We start from the raw sequence: 19,305 nt of genomic DNA, 5'->3' as shown, positions 1-19,305 counted from the left end.
CGGAGACTTGATTACACACAGGTGGATTGTATTTATCATCATTAGTCATTTAGGTCAACATTGGATCATTCAGAGATCCTCACTGAACTTCTGGAGAGAGTTTGCTGCACTGAAAGTAAAGGGGCTGAATAATTTTGCACGCCCAATTTTTCAGTTTTTGATTTGTTAAAAAAGTTTGAAATATCCAATAAATGTCGTTCCACTTCATGATTGTGTCCCACTTGTTGTTGATTCTTCACAAAAAAATACAGTTTTATATCTTTATGTTTGAAGCCTGAAATGTGGCAAAAGGTCGCAAAGTTCAAGGGGGCCGAATACTTTCGCAAGGCACTGTATTTAGCAGATGTTATTGCTGGTGTAGCAAACTGCTTGTGTTCCTAGCTCCAACATTGCAGTAGTATCTGACAGTGCAGTAGTATCTAAAACATTTCACAACAATACACACAACTCTAAAAGTAAAGGAATGGAATTAAGAAATATATAAATATTAGATTGAGCAATGTCTGAGTGGCATTGACTAAAATACAGTAGAATAGAATACAGTATATACATATGAGATGAGTAAAGCAGTATGTAAACATTATTTAAACATTAGTGACTAGTGTTCATTATTAAAGTGGCCAGTGATTCCAAGTATAGTATATAGAAATATATATATAGGGTTGCGTAACCAGTTGGAAACCGGCTAGTGATGGCTGTTTATCAGTCTGATGGCCTTGAGATAGAAGCTGTTTTTCAGTCTCTTGGTACCAGCTTTGATGCACCTGTACTGACTTCGCCTTCTGGATGATAGCGGGGTGAACAGGCCGTGGCTCGGGTGGTTGGTGTCCTTGATAATCTTTTTGGCCTTCCTGCGACATCGGGTGCTGTAGGTGTCCTGGAGGGCAGGTAGTTTGCCCCTGGTGATGCGTTGGGCAGACCGCACCACCCTCTGGAGAGCCCTGCGGTTGTGAATGGTGCAGTTGCCGTACCAGACGGTAATACAGCCCGACAGGATGCTCTCAATTGTGCATCTGTAAAAGTTTGTAAGGGTTTTGAGGCCCAAGCCAAATTTCTTCAGCCTCCTGATGTTGAAGAGGCACAGTTGAATCATCTGCACAACTGGACAGTTTTGGTATCTTTTGTGATGTTTCCACCAGACTGTTTTGGGGAATGTTCTGTGGTGGTTGTTGCACAACATTTTTGAATGTTAGGAGAACATTACAAGATATTTCATCTAAAACACTGTTGATATATAGATTTAATTGGAAACGTAGCTTAAATGGAAACGTAGCTAATGTTTGTGAAATGTTCCCGGTTTGCTGGGTCTACTGCTCCCTCCAGCAGCCTTAAAGACACAGTATACACAGGAGACACAGGAGATGTAGTTACACAGGCATGTTGTGTGTGTGTGTGTTTGTGTCACGTGTGTGTGTGTGTGTGTGTGTGTGTGTGACATGTGCGGGTGTTGTGCTCCTCTGTGTATTTTGTGTGTTCTGCTCTGTGCGCTGCTCTTGCTAACGGGTACACTGGAGTGTGTGTGTGTGTGTGTGTTCTGCTCTGTTGCTGGCTGGGGCTGTCACTTGGGATGTTCTCTCAGTTCATCACTCCTAAACCCTATTCGGACGGTTTGTTATTCAAACGGTTATTACAGTGATCGCGGTCAATAAACGTCATCCATAACTCCATGACCGTCACATCCCTAATTTGGACCCACAATCCACAGTGAGAGGGCAGCGCACACACACCGTCAGATGTGCGATAGCTGCCGGGCCTGCCTACTCAGCATGCACCGCAGGATGCATACAGAAACGCAGTGCAGTGCTGCAGTCAAACTGGCCCCTCTAGCTCCCTGTATAGTACAGTAGCACACAGCACTGTGTGTCTCTGCATGCCTTAGCGAGTGTGTATAGTATGTTTTACATTCAGTTGAATATTGTTGTGTGTAACTTGTTTACCAACCACAGTATCCTCTACTTGGTCTTTAAAGCAGAAATGATTTGAATGAAGCGTTTTATCTCCAGTATCCAGGTGTGTGTTGGAGTGGAGGTAGAGTAGAGACTAGCAGTGGTGTGATTGCTATTTGCTCCATCACACTGTGGGTTGAGAGGAGACTCACAGCAGGGACTGAAACGGTCACACTGGCGTCAGATAACAGTGGGAAACAGGACAGGACAGCCTTCTCACCCAGACAGATATATAGACACTACAGCGCACTGGTACTGCTCACATCTAAAACAAACTGATTTGCCCTTTTTCGTATGATTTAGCCTACTGTATTTCCTTCAGCCCTCGGCAGTTGGATATTAACAATGTATCAAAGGTGTTGTCGACTGTGAGTGACGCGTTTGTTAAGCCTATTTGACATTAACCTCCTGAACTTTCTGTCAAATCAATCATCCATGACCTTTTCATCTGATGCTGCCCCCAGGAAGGCTAGGATGGTGCAACGTTCACAATATTACTGGAGCTCCTCAGCCATGCTTGGATGCTATGGGAAATAATATACCTCTCTACTAAATAGACTATGGGCTTATTTAGAATGGGCAAAGCTTCTCTTTCTCACTATTTGTCCTATATTAACACAGTAACATGAGTAAAAACTTTGTTGCTCTGAGACTTTTAAGCCTCAAGCATTGCTTTATATTAATGTCCATAAAGATATATCTCAATCAACCCACACTATTGATGTGATGATCCCTTACTTTTATGCATGGACTGTCACTCCTTCCTTCCCAACCACTCACAAAGCTGGGCTTTAATTTTGATAAGCAATTCAATTATTTCTCTCTTCTTTTTTTTTTCTCCCCCACTGCAGTTGTCATAGAAACAGAGACCTGTAGTGATAGTGTGAGATATCCAGTCTATCCCCTTAGCATAGCGATTTATCACCCAGACTGAGGTTAGAGGGGGCGGTGTGTGTGTGTGTGTACTGTAATGGAAATCTGTAATTTATACGGTAATTTTAGGTATTAGCATCAATAAAAAAAACTTTTAAATGTTTTACTGCAGCGTACTATGTTATGGTGCGTTGTGAGAAAATTGCTGTATTTCGAACTGTAATTCTAGCCAACAGAATACAGTATTGTATCTTTGGAGCGCCAAAAACCTTTTGACCACTAGTGGGGGCATGGTATTGCTGTGTCTGGCTAATTAACATATTTTGAGGCGTGCCTTGTAAGAGGCTATATTTGTTGAACCCGTGAGTGAGGTAACTGTACTATTTTAACTCGTATGTGTTAATAGTGCCACATCAATTTAACATGTATAGGGTACAGATTGAATTAGCAGCTAGTCTTAAATGGTTGAGCATTTTTCCAAGTCCTTTTGATCTGTTTTGCCCTGTAGGCACTGCCGGTTTGAAGTCTTTGCAGATATGAAACATTCATAATATCAGTCTAAAATATACAACTCCCAGTTTATTTTTATTTATTTAATTTATTTAACCTTTGTTTAACTAGGCAAGTCAGTTAAGAACAAATTCTTATTTTCAATGATGGCCTAACAATGGGTTAACTGCCTTGTTCAGGGGCAGAACGACAGATGTTTACCTTGTCAGCTCGGGGATTCGATCCAGCAACCTTTCGGTTACAGGCCAAACGCTCTAACCACTAGGCTACAAAACCAACTTTATGAGAGGTTTGAAAAATAGCTTCTATTTACCTCAACATTCCATGACATACACTAAGGCATTGTTGGCAGAATAGATGGATGCAGTTCAATGCATGATTACTACACTGCTCAAAAAAATAAAGGGAACACTAAAATAACACATCCTAGATCTGAATGAATGAAATATTCGTATTAAATAATTTTTTCTTTACATAGTTGAATGAGCTGACAACAAAATCACACAAAAATTATCAATGGAAATCAAATTTATCAACGTGCAACGTGGCGTTGGTAGATGGAGCGAGACATGATGTCCCAGATGTGCTCAATTGGATTCAGGTCTGGGGAACGGGCGGGCCAGTCCATAGAATCAATGTCGTCCTCTTGCAGGAACTGCTGACACACTCCAGCCACATGAGGTCTAGCATTGTCTTGCATTAGGAGGAACCCAGGGCCAACCGCACCAGCATATGTTCTCACAAGGGGTCTGAGGATCTCATCTCGGTACCTAATGGCAGTCAGGCTACCTCTGGCGAGCACATGGAGGGCTGTGCGGCCCCCCAAAGAAATGCCACCCCACACCATGACTGACCCACCGCCAAACCGTTCATGCTGGAGGATGTTGCAGGCAGCAGAACGTTCTCCACGGCATCTCCAGACTCTGTCACATGTGCTCAGTGTGAACCTGCTTTCATCTGTGAAGAGCACAGGGCGCCAGTGGCGAATTTGCCAATCTTGGTGTTCTCTGGCAAATGCCAAACGTCCTGCACGGTGTTGGGCTGTAAGCACAACCCATACCTGTGGACATTGGCCCCTCATACCACCCTCATGGAGTTTGTTTCTGACCGTTTGAGCAGACACATGCACATTTGTGGCCTGCTGGAGGTCATTTTGCAGGGCTCTGGCAGTGCTCCTCCTTGCACAAAGGCGGAGGTAGCGGTCCTGCTGCTGGGTTGTTGCCCTCCTATGGCCTCCTCCACATCTCCTGATGTACTGGCCTGTCTCCTGGTAGTGCCTCCATGCTCTGGACACTACGCTGACAGACACAGCGAACCTTCTTGCCACAGCTCGCATTGATGTGCCATCCTGGATGAGCTGCACTACCTGAGCCACTTGTGTGGGTTGTAGACTCCGTCTCATGCTCCCACTAGAGTGAAAGCACCGCCAGCATTCAAAAGTGACCAAAACATCAGCCAGGAAGCATAGGAACTGAGAAGTGGTCTGTGGTCACCACCTGCAGAACCAGTCCTTTATTGGGGGTGTCTTGCTAATTGACTATAATTTCCACCTGTTGTCTATTCCATTTGCACAAGAGCATGTGACATTTATTGTCAATCAGTGTTGCTTCCTAAGTGGACAGTTTGATTTCACATAAGTGTGATTGACTTGGAGTTACATTGTGTTGTTTAAGTGTTCCCTTTATTTTTTTTCACCAATTTATTAGTTGATAGTCCAAAAAATATTGCAATCAGTTTGTAAATCACAGCTGTCCTGGTACATTGTTTGCTGCCTCCATTCGGGATGCACCGTTTCAGTTTGAATGGCTCATTATTTTGGACAGCAACTGACAAATGTAACTAAGGCTGGGAATGTCAATACAATCCAACTGGGCAATGATCACAAGTCAATCATAACATGGCTAATAGGCTAGCGTATCTATTTACAGTACCAGTCAAAAGTTTTTACTATTTTCTACATTGTAGAATAATAGTGAAGACATGAAAACTATGAAACAACACATATGGAATCATGTAGTAACCAAAAAAGTGTTCAAATCAAAATATATGTTATATTTGATATTCTTCAAAGTAGCCACCCTTTGTCTTGATGACAGCTCTTGGCATTCTCTCAACCAGCTTCATGAGGTAGTCACCTGGAATGCATTTCAATTAAAAGGTGTGCCTTGTTAAGTTAATTTGTGGAATTTCATTCCTTCTTAATGAATTTGTGCCAATCAGTTGTGTTGTGAGAAGATAGTGGTGGTATACAGAAGATAGCCCTTTTTGGTAAAAGACCAAGTCCATATTATGGCATGAACAGCTCAAATAAGCAAATAGAAACAACAGTCCGTCATTACTTTAAGACATGAAGGTCAGTCAATGCAGAATATTTCATGAACTTTTATTTAAGTGGCTACGCAAAAACCCTCAAGTGATATGATGAAACTGGCTCTCATGAGGACCGCCACAGGAAAGGAAGACCCAGAGATAAGTTCATTAGTGTTACCAGCCTCAGAAATTGCAGGCCAAATAAAAGCTTCACGGAGTTCAAGTACCATACACATCTCAACATCAACTGTTCAGAGGAGACTACGTGAATCAGGCCTTCATGGTGGAATTGCTGCAAAGAAACCAATACTAAAGGACACCGATAATAATAAGAAACTTGCTTGGGCCAAGAAACACAATCAATGGACATTAGACCGGTGGAAATCTGTCCTTTGGTCTGATGAGTCCAAATTTGAGATTTTTGTTTCCAACCGCTGTGTTTTTGTGAGACGCAGAGTAGGTGAACAGATTATCTCCGCATGTGTGGTTCCCACCGAAAAGCATGGAGGATGAGGTGTGATGGTGTGGGGGTGCTTTGCTGGTGACACTGATTTATTTAGAATTCAAGTCACACTTAACCAGCATGGCTACCACAGTGATATGCAATCCCGTCTGGTTTGGGCTTAGTGGTACTATCATTTGTTTTTCAACAGGACAATGATCCAAAACACACCTCCAGGCTGTGTAAGGGCTATTTGACCAAGAAGGAGAGTGATGGAGTGCTGTATCAGATGACCTGGCCTCCACAGTCACCCAACCTCAATCCAATTGAGATGGTCTGGGATGAGTTGGACCGAAGAGTGAAGGAAAAGCAGAGCCTAACATTAGCAAGCTAGCTCTCTCTGGAGATGTTTGATCGGGTTCTGGATGGGCCACTCAAGGACATTCAGAGACTTGTCCCGAAGCTACTCCTGCGTTGTCTTGGCTGTGTGCTTAGCGTTGTTGTCCTGTTGGAAGGTGAACCTTCGACCCCAGTCTGATGTCCTGAGCACTCTGGAGCAGGTTTTCATCAAGGATATCTCTGTACCTTGCTTCATTCATCTTTCCCTCTCCTGACTAGTCTCCCAATCAATTTTAGAATAAGGCTGTAATGTAACAAAATGTGAGAAAAGTGAAGGGGTCTGAATACTTTCCGAATGCACTGTAGCATTTCTCTTGCGTTCGCAAATTCACTCTGGCTATTTATTCCAATTTCAGAGTACTCTCATCTGAGTGTGCCAGAGCGCAGAATAATTTATTAATTTACGAACGTGCAACACCTACTGAATATTACCCGTGTCAGTAGAGGTAGGCAAAGAAAGTAATAGTTAGTCTCGAACACTCTAGGTAACATAAATCTCATTGTTTATCGGTGCAATTTTGACGGCCAACTAGCTGGAAAAGTTTGAGAGGGTTTATCTAATGTTCTTTCGTTAGTTTTGAGCTCATCTTTCTCTGGCTAGCATTAGTTGTTTATCTTTTTGTTGTTGAGAGAGAGAGCCTACCTTTTCATGGTTGTTTGATCAATAGGACTGTAATGTTCCCAAATGTAAAAGGACTCCCAAGTGGTATTGACATATTTACAGAAATCCATTCAGGTGTATTTTGTGGCTTTTGGAGAATGCTTTCTAATGATCTAAAGTTGCACTGTTGCAACTGCCTGTAAACACACAGGCTTGTTCAAAGTGAATGATGGCAGGCCTGTGATGCAAATAAAGGCCTAATGTAGTTCTGATTGGCAATGACGCACCCGGTCTGCATAGACTCTGGTCCTGGACGAGACAGATGTTTTTATTTGATTTTATTTCCTGCAGTGTCTATTAATTATCCAAACGCACGACCGCCTTCCAACAATATATTGCTATAGAATCTTCCCAAATTCCTTAGTGTACGTAATATTCTTCCTGGGGATGTATATGAACAAATTTGAATACGATTTCATGTTGTTAAAATGCTGTCAGCTCCACTGTAAGGCCTCTAAGTGCAAGTGAAATAAATGTGTAAACACTTTACCTAGCAATCAACCTGCTTGCACCGATCCCTTGTAATTGTGAAACACAAACCCCTGCCCTTAATTTATTTAATTTATTCATCCAGTCATTCATTCCGATTACGGTAGCGTTTACTTTTTTTTACTGTATAATATAGTCTATCGTACAGTATTGTAATGTGTGTCATTACAAAGTACTTGCTTTGATACTGTATATATATTACAGTAGGTGTACTACCAGAAGTGATGGAACAAGACAGAATTGCTCTTCCTCCCAGGGAAGGCCTGCCCGCCCCAGTTTCGCCCTCCCAGAGTGCAAAGAACCATGGCGTGATCCTGGACAACGCCCTGTCATTCTCAGCAAACATCAAAGCAGTGACCCTCTCCTGCAGGTTCATGCTCTACAACATCCGTAGAGTACGACCCTAGTACTTCACACAGGAAATGGCTCAGGTCCTAATCCAGGCACTTGTCCTCTCCCGTCTGGACTACTGCAATTAGCTGTTGGCTGGGCTCCCCACTTGTGCCATCAAACCCCTGCAACTATCCAGAACGCATTAGCCCACCTGGTTTTCAACCTTCCCAAGTTCTCTCATGTCACCCTGCTCCTCCACACACTCCACTGGCTTCCAGTTGAAGCTTGCATCCACTACAAGACCATGGTGCTTACCTATGGAATAGCAAGAGGAACTGCCCCTCCCTACCTTCAGGCTATGCTCAAACCCTACACGCCAACCCGAGTACTCCGTTCTGCCACCTCAGGTCTCTTGGCCCTCCCACCCCTATGGGAGGACAGCTCCCGCTCAGCCCTTCTCTGTCCTGGCACCCCAATGGTGGAATCAGCTTCCTCCTGAAGCTAGGACAGCAGAGTCCTTGCCCATCTTCAAAAAACATCTGAAACCCTACCTCTTCAAACAGTATCTTAAATTATCCTCCTCCTCACCTTGAACCCCCCCCGCCCCCCCCCAACTAAAAAAACCTCTAAAATAACACTTAACCAGCACTTAAGTACAAAGACAAAAAATACAAAGACAACTTTTGATTGTCTTTTATTAAGATCCTATATATAACATTTCTAAATCAGCACACATAGCCAACACACCATATCTATTTTCCTTCCTCCATTAACCCCGTTTCCTTTCTTTATCCTATTTCTTTATAAATACTTAGTTCGTCCATGTTTCTTTATGCATCCAGCCTTTCTTCCTTCATCCTCTGTCATTTCTTCTGTACTTCTTTATGTTCTAATTCAGCTAGAGTTACCATTAACGTTGTGTTGCAACTAGAACTAATAGCCTAACAAATGAACAACTAAAAAAAGTACAAAGACTTAACTTGATTGTCTTTATCAAGACATTGTCTAGATCAACTTTCAAAATAATCACAAATAGCCATAGCCAACACACCATCTATCTATTTTCCTTCCTCCATTAACCCTGTTTCATTTATTTAACATATTTCTTAATTAATCCTCCATTCATCCTATCTGTTCTTACTTCTGCCTTTTCAACCTAATAAAAAGCTCCAAACATGTTTCCTGTGGTCATTTGCCAAGTCAAACAGCTGGCAGACTTTTTCCATGTCTATTTCATCCACTCTGTCCTGATGAATGTGACAGACTGCCTTCTTAGACCACTGAAACTCCTCTCGACTTTAGCAGAGGATGCAGGGACAAACATTAGTATGCGAATGAGGGCTTCTACCTGGTCAAAGGAGACCGGTGGACCTCAGGCAGCTGATTCCCGAGAACAGATTCAGCTTCTGTACTTGTTTTGTACTGGTATTGCATCTTGAACATGGCCAGCTGCATCTCAAGTGATCTCCTGTTCAACTCTGGATACTGGTCCACCACTGCAGCATCCATCTCCCCAGAGAGAAGAACTTCTTCCAGCTTAGTCTGAGTTTCCAGGCCACCCTGTTTGAACCTCTCTGTTAGCTGCACATCAACTGTGTCAAGCACATTGAAGTGCTCAGCCCTGTAGAAATCCTCTGGGGATGTGGGTGAGTATGAAGCAGCATTTCCAGTGAAGCGCTTTGGTGGTTTACAGATGTGGCGCATCTGAATGGGCTGGATTTTGATCTTGGCAATCAACTCTGTTCCTCGCCTATAGATCTGTTGAAATTGGACCTCTGATCTCTTTGCCTTCAGGGTGGTCTTAACACAGTCCACTGCAGCGAGCATCCCAGCAAATGTCTCTTATTCACATTTGTAAGGTGCGAATGAGGCACTCCAAATCTTCCATTACCTTAGCTGCTGCAAGGAGTCCTAGGACTGTGGTCCCCTTCTCAAATCTCTCAGCAATCCCCTTGCTGTGTCTGATGAATCAGATGTGCTAATTTCCTCCAGGCTGAACAGCACAGACTCGTACTGACCTAGCAAAGAGCTCAGTGCTGGAGTCCTAACAGTCCACCTTGTTGGACACAAGGGCTTGTGAATGACCCACACTCAGATGTCGCTATTTCCTTAAATGTTGTTTTGTATTTGCCTGATTGTGCAGGCAGCCCAGCTTATGGAGCCACTTCAGGCCATCACATATCACAGTGGAAGATAAGCAGGCAGCCTGGGTGACTAGATTGACACTGTGATGGCCACAATGCACATACAGAGCCAGTGGCTGCACTGCTCTCAGCCTAGCCTGTGTTCCTTTTGATTTTCCCTGACATGTTCGCTGCACCATCATACGTTTGCCCACTCAGACCTGAAAGAGGCAAATTCAGGTGGAGTAGCACATCTGTGGCAACTTCTGCCAGGTTCTCTTTAGTTGAAAGGGAGACTTCATAAAAACCTACAAAGTCCTCAACAGGCACTAGATCGTGAACCATGTAACGGAAACAGAATGACTCTTGTTCTACTCCCCCGACATCTTGTGTACCATCAATAAATATGGAGTACTGGAGCAGTGGTAGATGGTGGATTCTCTTTGTGATGTCTCTCACAATGCTGTTGGCCAATATGCTCAGGATTTTGTTTTGGATTTGTGAGCTTGTATGATCCTGACTGAGTTTCAGCCATGTAGTGAGCACTGGACCATCTTCAGCTCTAACTTTCAGTAACTGGTACAGATTATATTCGGTAGCATCATGGCCCCTGAGAACTGATACCTTACGTGCTAGAGGATGGACCGAACCTGTTACTTTCCTAAGGCAAGACCTTGCTTTGTTTAGCTATACAGCTCTTACTGTGGAAAGTTGGGTATCCACTGGCTTTGGTTGGTGACAGCGAGTGGTAACGGCAACCTTGTGTGCATGGCTGCATGCACGTGAAGAAAACTGGATTAAGGCACCGGATAAGTTTAGGAATCCAGAGTGCACAAATGCAGGATCTGCATTTTTTTGCAAGAGATTTTTGCAATAAAAGCACAACACTCCTTTCACATTGGGAACATAGAGGAGCCACTGGAATTATTTGTACCACCTATCCAGAAACCGAAGTGTCTTGTTTGACAGCTTCTGGTCTACCACTAGTTTTGAGTTTGGCTGATATGTTGTGACGTGGACATTGGGGTCTACTTCCTCAGCCTCTCCTATGGAGTCTATTTCTTCAACTTCACCTGGAGAGCCTACTGCCTCAACCTCTCCCGGAGAGCCTACTGCCTCAACCTCTCCCGGAGAGCCTACTGCCTCAACCTCTCCCGGAGAGCCTACTGCCTCAACGTCTCCCGGAGAGCCTACTGCCTCAACCTCTCCCGGAGAGCCTACTGCCTCAACCTCTCCCGGAGAGCCTACTGCCTCAACGTCTCCCGGAGAGCCTACTGCCTCAACCTCTCCCGGAGAGCCTACTGCCTCAACCTCTCCCGGAGAGCCTACTGCCTCAACGTCTCCCGGAGAGCCTACTGCCTCAACGTCTCCCGGAGAGCCTACTGCCTCAACCTCTCCCGGAGAGCCTACTACCTCAACCTCTCCCGGAGAGCCTACTGCCTCAACCTCTCCCGGAGAGCCTACTGCCTCAACCTCTCCCGGAGAGCCTACTGCCTCAACCTCTCCCGGAGAGCCTACTGCCTCAACCTCTCCCGGAGAGCCTACTGCCTCACCCTCTCCCGGAGAGCCTACTGCCTCAACCTCTCCCGGAGAGCCTACTGCCTCAACCTCTCCCGGAGAGCCTACTGCCTCAACCTCTCCCGGAGAGCCTACTGCTTCAACCTCTCCCGGAGAGCCTACTGCCTAAACCTCTCCCGGAGAGCCTACTGCCTCAGCTCCTCCTGTGCTGACCTGCTGTTCAAATTCATGCTAATTTTGTCTACGTTGTGCAACCATTTCGTATCTGATTGTATTGGGTCTATGGGTATCCCAGCACTGACTACTGCCTGCTGCTGGCTTCCCGAGAATGAACACAAATGCAATAAGCTGTCATTTCTTTAAGAATCATTTGCAAATATTGAACAACCAGGTGTGCAAAGCTCTTAGTGACTGAACCAGAAAGACTCACATCTCTAATCACTGCCAAAAGTTATTCTAACATGTATTGACTGAGGGGTGTGAATACTTATGTAAATGAGATCTTTTTGTAGTTCATTTTCAATACATTTGCTAACTTTTCTAAAAACATGTTTTCACTTTGTCATTATGGGGTATTGTGTGTAGATCAAAAAAGACATTTAATCCATTTTGAATTTAGGTTGTAGCACAAAAGAAAATGTGGAATATGTCAAGGGGTATGATTGAATACTTTCTGAAGAACTGTACATGGCATTTTTTTTTTTACAGGTGTTACATAGAAAGAATGTAGTTATTTTATATAAATTACATCTGGATAGATAGTACAGATATGGTATACACTATATATCGGGTTTTTGTTGTCGTAATTATTATAGAACATGAACATAAACCCATCCGTCAGCTACTCTCATCCCAACAATCTCCGTAAACCCACCCGTCAGCTACTCTCATCCCAACAATCTCCGTAAACCCACCCGTCAGCTACTCTCATCCCAACAATCTCCGTAAACCCACCCGTCAGCTACTCTCATCCCAACAATCTCCGTAAACCCACCCGTCAGCTACTCTCATCCCAACAATCTCCGTAAACCCACCCGTCAGCTACTCTCATCCCAACAATCTCCGTAAACCCACCCGTCAGCTACTCTCATCCCAACAATCTCGGTAAACCCACCCGCCAGCTACTCTCATCCCAACAATCTCCGTAAACCCACCCGCCAGCTACTCTCATCCCAACAATCTCCGTAAACCCACCCGCCAGCTACTCTCATCCCAACAATCTCTGTAAACCCACCCGCCAGCTACTCTCATCCCAACAATCTCCGTAAACCCACCCGCCAGCTACTCTCATCCCAACAATCTCCGTAAACCCACCCGCCAGCTACTCTCATCCCAACAATCTCCGTAAACCCACCCGCCAGCTACTCTCATCCCAACAATCTCCGTAAACCCACCCGCCAGCTACTCTCATCCCAACAGTCTCCGTAAACCCACCCGCCAGCTACTCTCATCCCAACAATCTCCGTAAACCCACCCGTCAGCTACTCTCATCCCTACAATCTCTGTAAACCCACCCGTCAGCTACTCTCATCCCTACAATCTCTGTAAACCGCTCTATTATGATTTCCATGTGACATATATTTGTTAACTGTGTTGTGATGTTTCACACATATTCTGAACCTTTCTAATAACGTTGTACATGCATCTAAAAATTCAAATGGGTGGGTAAGGTTTCCACTACACCACTGACGTCTTCCCAGTGATGTCTTCACAAGTTCTATACCTTACAATCAAGTGCTACTGTATGTTTGATGATCAGAAACTACTGAAAACACTAAGGAGAGTAGTTTAATTCACGAATACTAATCATATTATTATATTCACCTCTGCTCCGTAAGAGACTTATCTTCCCTGGCTACCTGGCCCTGCTGGGAGCCCTGTCATCATCTGGTCACCATCCTAAGATGAGGCATGACAAATGATTACTGTCTGGTGTACTGTCTGTGTGCCATAACAGTGAAGCCCACAACCCCCCCAATATAAAGTACTTCAAATATAACCCATCTCAAAAGCATAGACTGCATTCTAGATGCAAGACTGACAGTCCATTTCACACACATGATAGTTTTAAATATGGCCTAAACTGCATAATATTTGGGGTTATGATAGTGTAAGACAGTTGTGCTATGCTTGTGGGGCATTAATACATTGATTATATTATTTGATAATATAATGGTTCAGTAGTTGTATTTAGTTGGACATTTTGCAAGTACAAGTTATAGTGAATGGGTAGGGTAGCTACAATGGAAAAGGTAGGGCAATTCCATAATGGTTAATTGTATGTATTTTACCACTAGCCATTGAGGACCAACATGTTTACCATAACCACTCTCATTGCCACTTATGTACAGACCCCTGTCACCATCAGATCCTGCTAAGATGAGGCAGGCATGACAAAGAATTACCTTGGTGTACACATGAATATTATTCAAGCATAGAATCAATGGTTCAATAGTTGAAATTGCAATTATTCCCAGATCCCAGACTGTGGCTTTAAACTTAAGCTTCTGTCATGTAGCTACTGTAGACCTACCGATCAACTCAAGATGGAACTTTTTGTCCATTCACTGATATTGTTATAATATATAGTGAAATTCACCTGAGCTCCGTAGACTGGTCTTCCCTGGCTGTCTGACCCTGCAGGGACACCTGTCACCATCTGATCGTGCTAAGACATGATGAGCATAGTGTTGTGAACTGACTGAGCAGCTTGACAGTGAAGCCCGTAGAGCTGTTTATTACTATATCAGTGTGAAAAGTAGAGAATTAGCTAGGGAAACTGACAGATCAATAACATTACATTGCTATACTGAATAATAAAATCTCACATTGCACTGAAAAAACATCAGAATATCGGTCTTCAATCGTTTGGCCGCTGGTTTCGTCTTGTTTGATGCAGGTCTAGTGTGATTGAGGCAAAAATAATAATTTTGGCAAACTCTCGCATGCCGGTACATCAACTGGCGAAAGCTAGCCAAATTAATTTACTGTTGAAAGGGGACAAAATAAAGGTTACAAAACAACATTTCCATACACACAACAGCTGTTAGATAGTGCTATAATAATAGCCACCTCATATCGCCATCTGACAGATGGCTAGAGCTGAACTGGCTAAATTAATTTGACTCATTTGAGAGGGGATGAAACATTAGCTAATATCAGTTAACTAAAGGGTAGCCAGTATCTGCACTGCTTGCTTTTACAACTCCGAGAAAGAGTGCAACACACACACACCGTCAGCAGCTACATCTGTTCAACTGTCCCTTGCCAGTTCTAAGCCAGCCTTTCAGAAGCGTTGCCTTCCCACAGCTTGTCCAAACGCTCTGTGGTGGTGTCCAGGCGGTCCTAAATCTAGCCGGCTGACACAGCCAGACAGCCTACCTGACCGCTCTGCTCTGAGGTGTCCGCATGGTCCTTACACACACCGATGACACTTATTTTTGTATCACAGGGCAATGATAAAACCGGGGGTGACAAAAATGCAATTTCAGAATGTGGGGGTGACATGACCCCTGCCCCGTCCCCAGTGAAAGTTTTGCCCTTGTGCACAAATATTAAATACAGAATTTTACTTGCCACAGAGCTGCCTGTAAATTACTGTCAAATTCATGGTAACCCCTTTACTGTGTGTGTGTGTGTGTGTGTGTGTTGTAGATTGTTCTGGCCCTCACTGACGTAAAGGAGGATGAGTTTCGATTTGGTTTCACTGTGTCCGCAGGCTTAGGCTAGGAAGGCATATAATCCTTAATACTTTGTGAGGAGGGTTCCAGCCAGGCTTTGCTCAGGATCCCCATTTCATATTTGCCGAGTGGAGTGGGGTGCTCAGAAGCATTCTGGAAGCACCGAAACTAACCCAATTTCCTGCTCCATTTCCCTCGTGCGTCCTATTCCATGGAGGACAGAGTTTACGACACAGCACAAACACACACACACTGTCAAACCCCTGGCCAGAGGTCATGCCGAGGCAGTCAATGGTGAGCAGATTGTGCACTTGACAGCAAAGTGACTCCACACACTCAAGTCATTTTAAAGTCACAAGATTAAAGAGTGTTGTAATTTTGTTTGGTTAGAGGAAGGAGCTGCTGCCAGTGTCTGGGCCCTCTGTGAAGTCCAAGTGTGGTCTCATCCAGTTTGCTGAGGTCCAGTGGCAGAATCTTACAAACCATATAGTCATAGAGCCATTACAGACCGTCATCCTGATCTCATTGAATCCCTCAGGTTATTTTCTTTTCCCTCCCTTTTTAATGAGATTTTTAATTAGCATGTTATTTGTATAATGAGATCAGCAGGGTAGATGGTGTCTGGTGGAGGAGAGAGGGGAGCAGAGAACATTGGGTCTAACGCTGTTTCAATAGACCGCCCTGGTTCCTCTTCAGTCATCACAGCAGGAGAGGGAGGGAAGATGATCGGAGGGGTGGAGTGGGGGAAAAGAGCGGATGAGAGGTAGGAATGACTGGGGAAGGGGAGGAGAGGACAGAAGAGGAGATGAGAGGAAGGGTACAGGGTCCTGTGGAGGAGTAGAGAAGAGAGTAGGTTTACAACATGAACATAATCTGAAGCGGAAAAGTCTCCTCTCTTCTTTGCTCTCTCATTTCTTTCCTCGTGCCTTAACACTGACCTCTCCCCACCCGGGACGAGCAGGACCAGGAAGCCAAGGCCGTGTTTGGTTGTGACTCCTGGCTTTATTACACGTCAGGCTTTTATAGGACTGGAAATACGGTCTGGCCTTCACCTAGTGTAGAGAACCACTACAGGCTTCTCTCCATGATTTATGTCATCAGGGTTGCTGTGGCGTTCACTCTCACTTTCTCTCTCTCACATCATTCCCCCTTTTTCTCACCCTTCTCCTCACCCTCTTCTGTCATCTCTCTCTCTCTCTCTCTCTCTCATTCCCCCTCTCCTCCCCCCTCATCCCTTTCACTCTCTTTTCCAGTCAGATCTACTGTATAGAGAATGCTCATGGGCAACTGGTTCGAGACCTTGACTTCAATCCCAACAAACAGTACTACCTGGCCAGCTGTGGGGACGACTGCAAGGTCAAATTTTGGGACGTGAGAAACATCAACGAGCCAGTCAAGAGCCTGGAGGAGCACTCTCACTGGTGGGCACCTGTCACACACACACACACACACATAGCAGATATACAGTTGAAGTCGGAAGTTTACATACACCTTAGCCAAATACATCACAATTCCTGACATTTAATCCTAGTAAAAATGTCCTGTCTTAGGTCAATTAGGATCACCACTTTATTTTAAGAATCTGATATGTCAGAATAATAGTGGAGAGATTTCATTATTTCATCACATTCCCAGTGGGTCAGAAGTTTACATGCTACCAAATACTAATTGAGTGTATTGCCTTTAAATTGTTTAATTTGGGTCAAACGTTTCGGGTAGCCTTCCACAAGATTCCCACAATAAGTTTTGTCCCATTCCTCCTGACAGAGCTGGTGTAACCGAGTCAGGTTTGTTGGCCTCTTGCTCGCACATGTTTTTTTAGTTCTTGAGGTCAGGGCTTTGTGATGGCCACTCCAATACCTTGACTTTGTTGTCCTTAAGCCATTTTGCCACATTTTGAAATTATGCTTGGGGTCGTTGTCCATTTGGAAGACCCATTTGCGACCAAGCTTTAGCTTCCTGACTGATGTCTTGAGATGTTGCTTCAATATATCCACATAATTTTCCTGCCTCATGTTGCCATCTATTTTGTGAAGTTCACCAGTCTCTCCTACAGCAAAGCACCCCACAACAGTATGCTTCCACCCCGTGCTTCACGGTTGGGATGGTGTTCTTCAGCTTGCAAGCATCCCCCTTTTTCCTCCAAACATAACAATGGTCATTATGGCCAAACAGTTCTATTTTTGTTTCATCAGACCAGAGGACATTTCTCCAAAAAGTATGATCTTTGTCCCCATGTGCAGTTGCAAACCGTAGTCAGACTTTTTTCTGGCAGTTTTGGAGCAGTGGCTTCTTCCTTGCGAGCGTCCTTTCAGGTTGTCGATATAGGACTTGTTTTACTGTGGCTATGGATACTTTTGTACCTGTTTCCTCCAGCATCTTCACAAGGTCCTTTGCTGTTGTTCTGGGATTGATTTGCACTTTTCACACCAGAATACGTTCATCTCTAGGAGACAGAACGCATCTCCTTCCTGAACGGTATGACGGCTGCGTGGTCCCATGGTGTTTATACTTGCGTACTATGTTTTGTACAGATGAACGTGGTACCTTCAGGCATTTGGATATTGCTCCCAAGGATGAACCAGACTTGTGGAGGGCTACAATTTGTCTGAGGTCTTGACTGATTTCTTTTGATTTTCCCATGATGTCAAGCAAAGAGGCACTGAGTTTGAAGGTAGGCCTTGAAATACATCCACAGATACACCTCCAATTGACTCACATAATGTCAATTAGCCTATCAGAAGCTTCTAAAGCCATGACATCATTTTCTGGAATTTTCCAAGTTGTTTAAAGGCACAGTCAACTTAGTGTATGTAAACTTCTGACCCACTGGAATTGTGATACAGTGAATTACAAGTGAAATAATCTGTCCCCGAGCATACTACTCGCCAATGTTCAGTCTCTTGACAACAAGGTAGACGAAATCCGAGCAAGGGATGCCTTCCAGAGAGACATCAGAGACTGTAACGTTCTTTGTTTCATGGAAATATGGCTCACTCGAAACACGCTTTCGGAGTCGGTACAGCCACCTGGTTTCTTCACGCATCGCGCCGACAGAAACAAGCATCTCTCTGGTAAGAAGAAGGGCAGGGGTGTATGCTTTATGATTAACGAGACGTGGTGTGATCATAACAACATACAGGAACTCAAGTCCTTTTGTTCACCTGACTTAGAATTCCTCACAATCAAATGCCGACCGCATTTTCTACCAAGAGAATTATCTTTGATCATAATCACAGTCGTGTATATTCCCCCCCAAGCAGACACATCGACGGCCCTGAACGAACTTCATTTGACAATATTTTAACTGGAAACCACATATCCTGAGGATGCATTTATTGAAGCTGGGGATTTTAACAAGGCTAATCTGAAAACAAGGCTTCCTAAATTCTATCAGCATATCGAATGCGTGTCCCGGGCTGGCAAAACACTGGATCATTGTTATTCTAACTTCCGCGACGCATATAAGGCCTTCCCCCGCCCTCCTTTCAGAAAAGCTGACCATGACTCCATTTTGTTGCTCCCAGCCCATAGACAGAAACTAAAACAGGAAGCACCCACGCTCAGGTCTGTTCAACGCTGGTCCGACCAATTGGATTCCAAGCTTCAAGATTGCTTTGACAGCTCTTTGGTCTTGGCCATAGTGGAGTTTGGAGTGTGACTGTTTGAGGTTGTGGACAGGTATATTTTATACTGATAACAAGTTCAAACAGGTGCCATTAATACAGGTAACGAGTGGAGGACAGAGGAGCCTCTTAAAGAAGAAGTTACAGGTCTGTGAGAGCCAGAAATCTTGCTTGTTTGTAGGTGACCAAATACTTATTTTCCACCATAATTTGCAAATAAATTCATTAAAATTCCTACAATGTGATTTTCTGGATTTTTTTCTTCTCATTTTGTCTGTTATAGTTGAAGTTTACCTATGATGAAAATTACAGGCCTCTCTCATCTTTCTAAGGGGGAGAACTTGCACAATTGGTGGCTGACTAAATACTTTTTTTGCCCCACTGTACATATTCTT

At 44.1% G+C, this 19,305-nt stretch overlaps 1 protein-coding gene across 4 annotated transcripts in view; it reads left to right on the top strand.

The window, feature by feature from the left end:
• Positions 1–19,305, top strand: part of eipr1 (EARP complex and GARP complex interacting protein 1) — an 82,853-nt gene that overhangs the window by 56,947 nt on the left and 6,601 nt on the right. For 3 of the 4 annotated variants that reach the window (XM_036962853.1, XM_036962854.1, XM_036962856.1), the window contains one exon: positions 16,538–16,705. The exons of the other annotated variant lie outside the window; for it this stretch is intronic. In XM_036962853.1, coding sequence (XP_036818748.1) covers positions 16,538–16,705 — 168 coding nt within the window. The remainder of the gene's footprint in view (positions 1–16,537; positions 16,706–19,305) is intronic. 4 annotated transcript variants of the gene reach the window in all.

This window comes from Oncorhynchus mykiss, chromosome 25 (assembly GCF_013265735.2).
Source record: "Oncorhynchus mykiss isolate Arlee chromosome 25, USDA_OmykA_1.1, whole genome shotgun sequence".
In the NCBI taxonomy this organism is placed as follows: Eukaryota; Metazoa; Chordata; class Actinopteri; order Salmoniformes; family Salmonidae; genus Oncorhynchus; species Oncorhynchus mykiss.
This window is presented reverse-complemented; position numbering and strand designations above follow the sequence as displayed.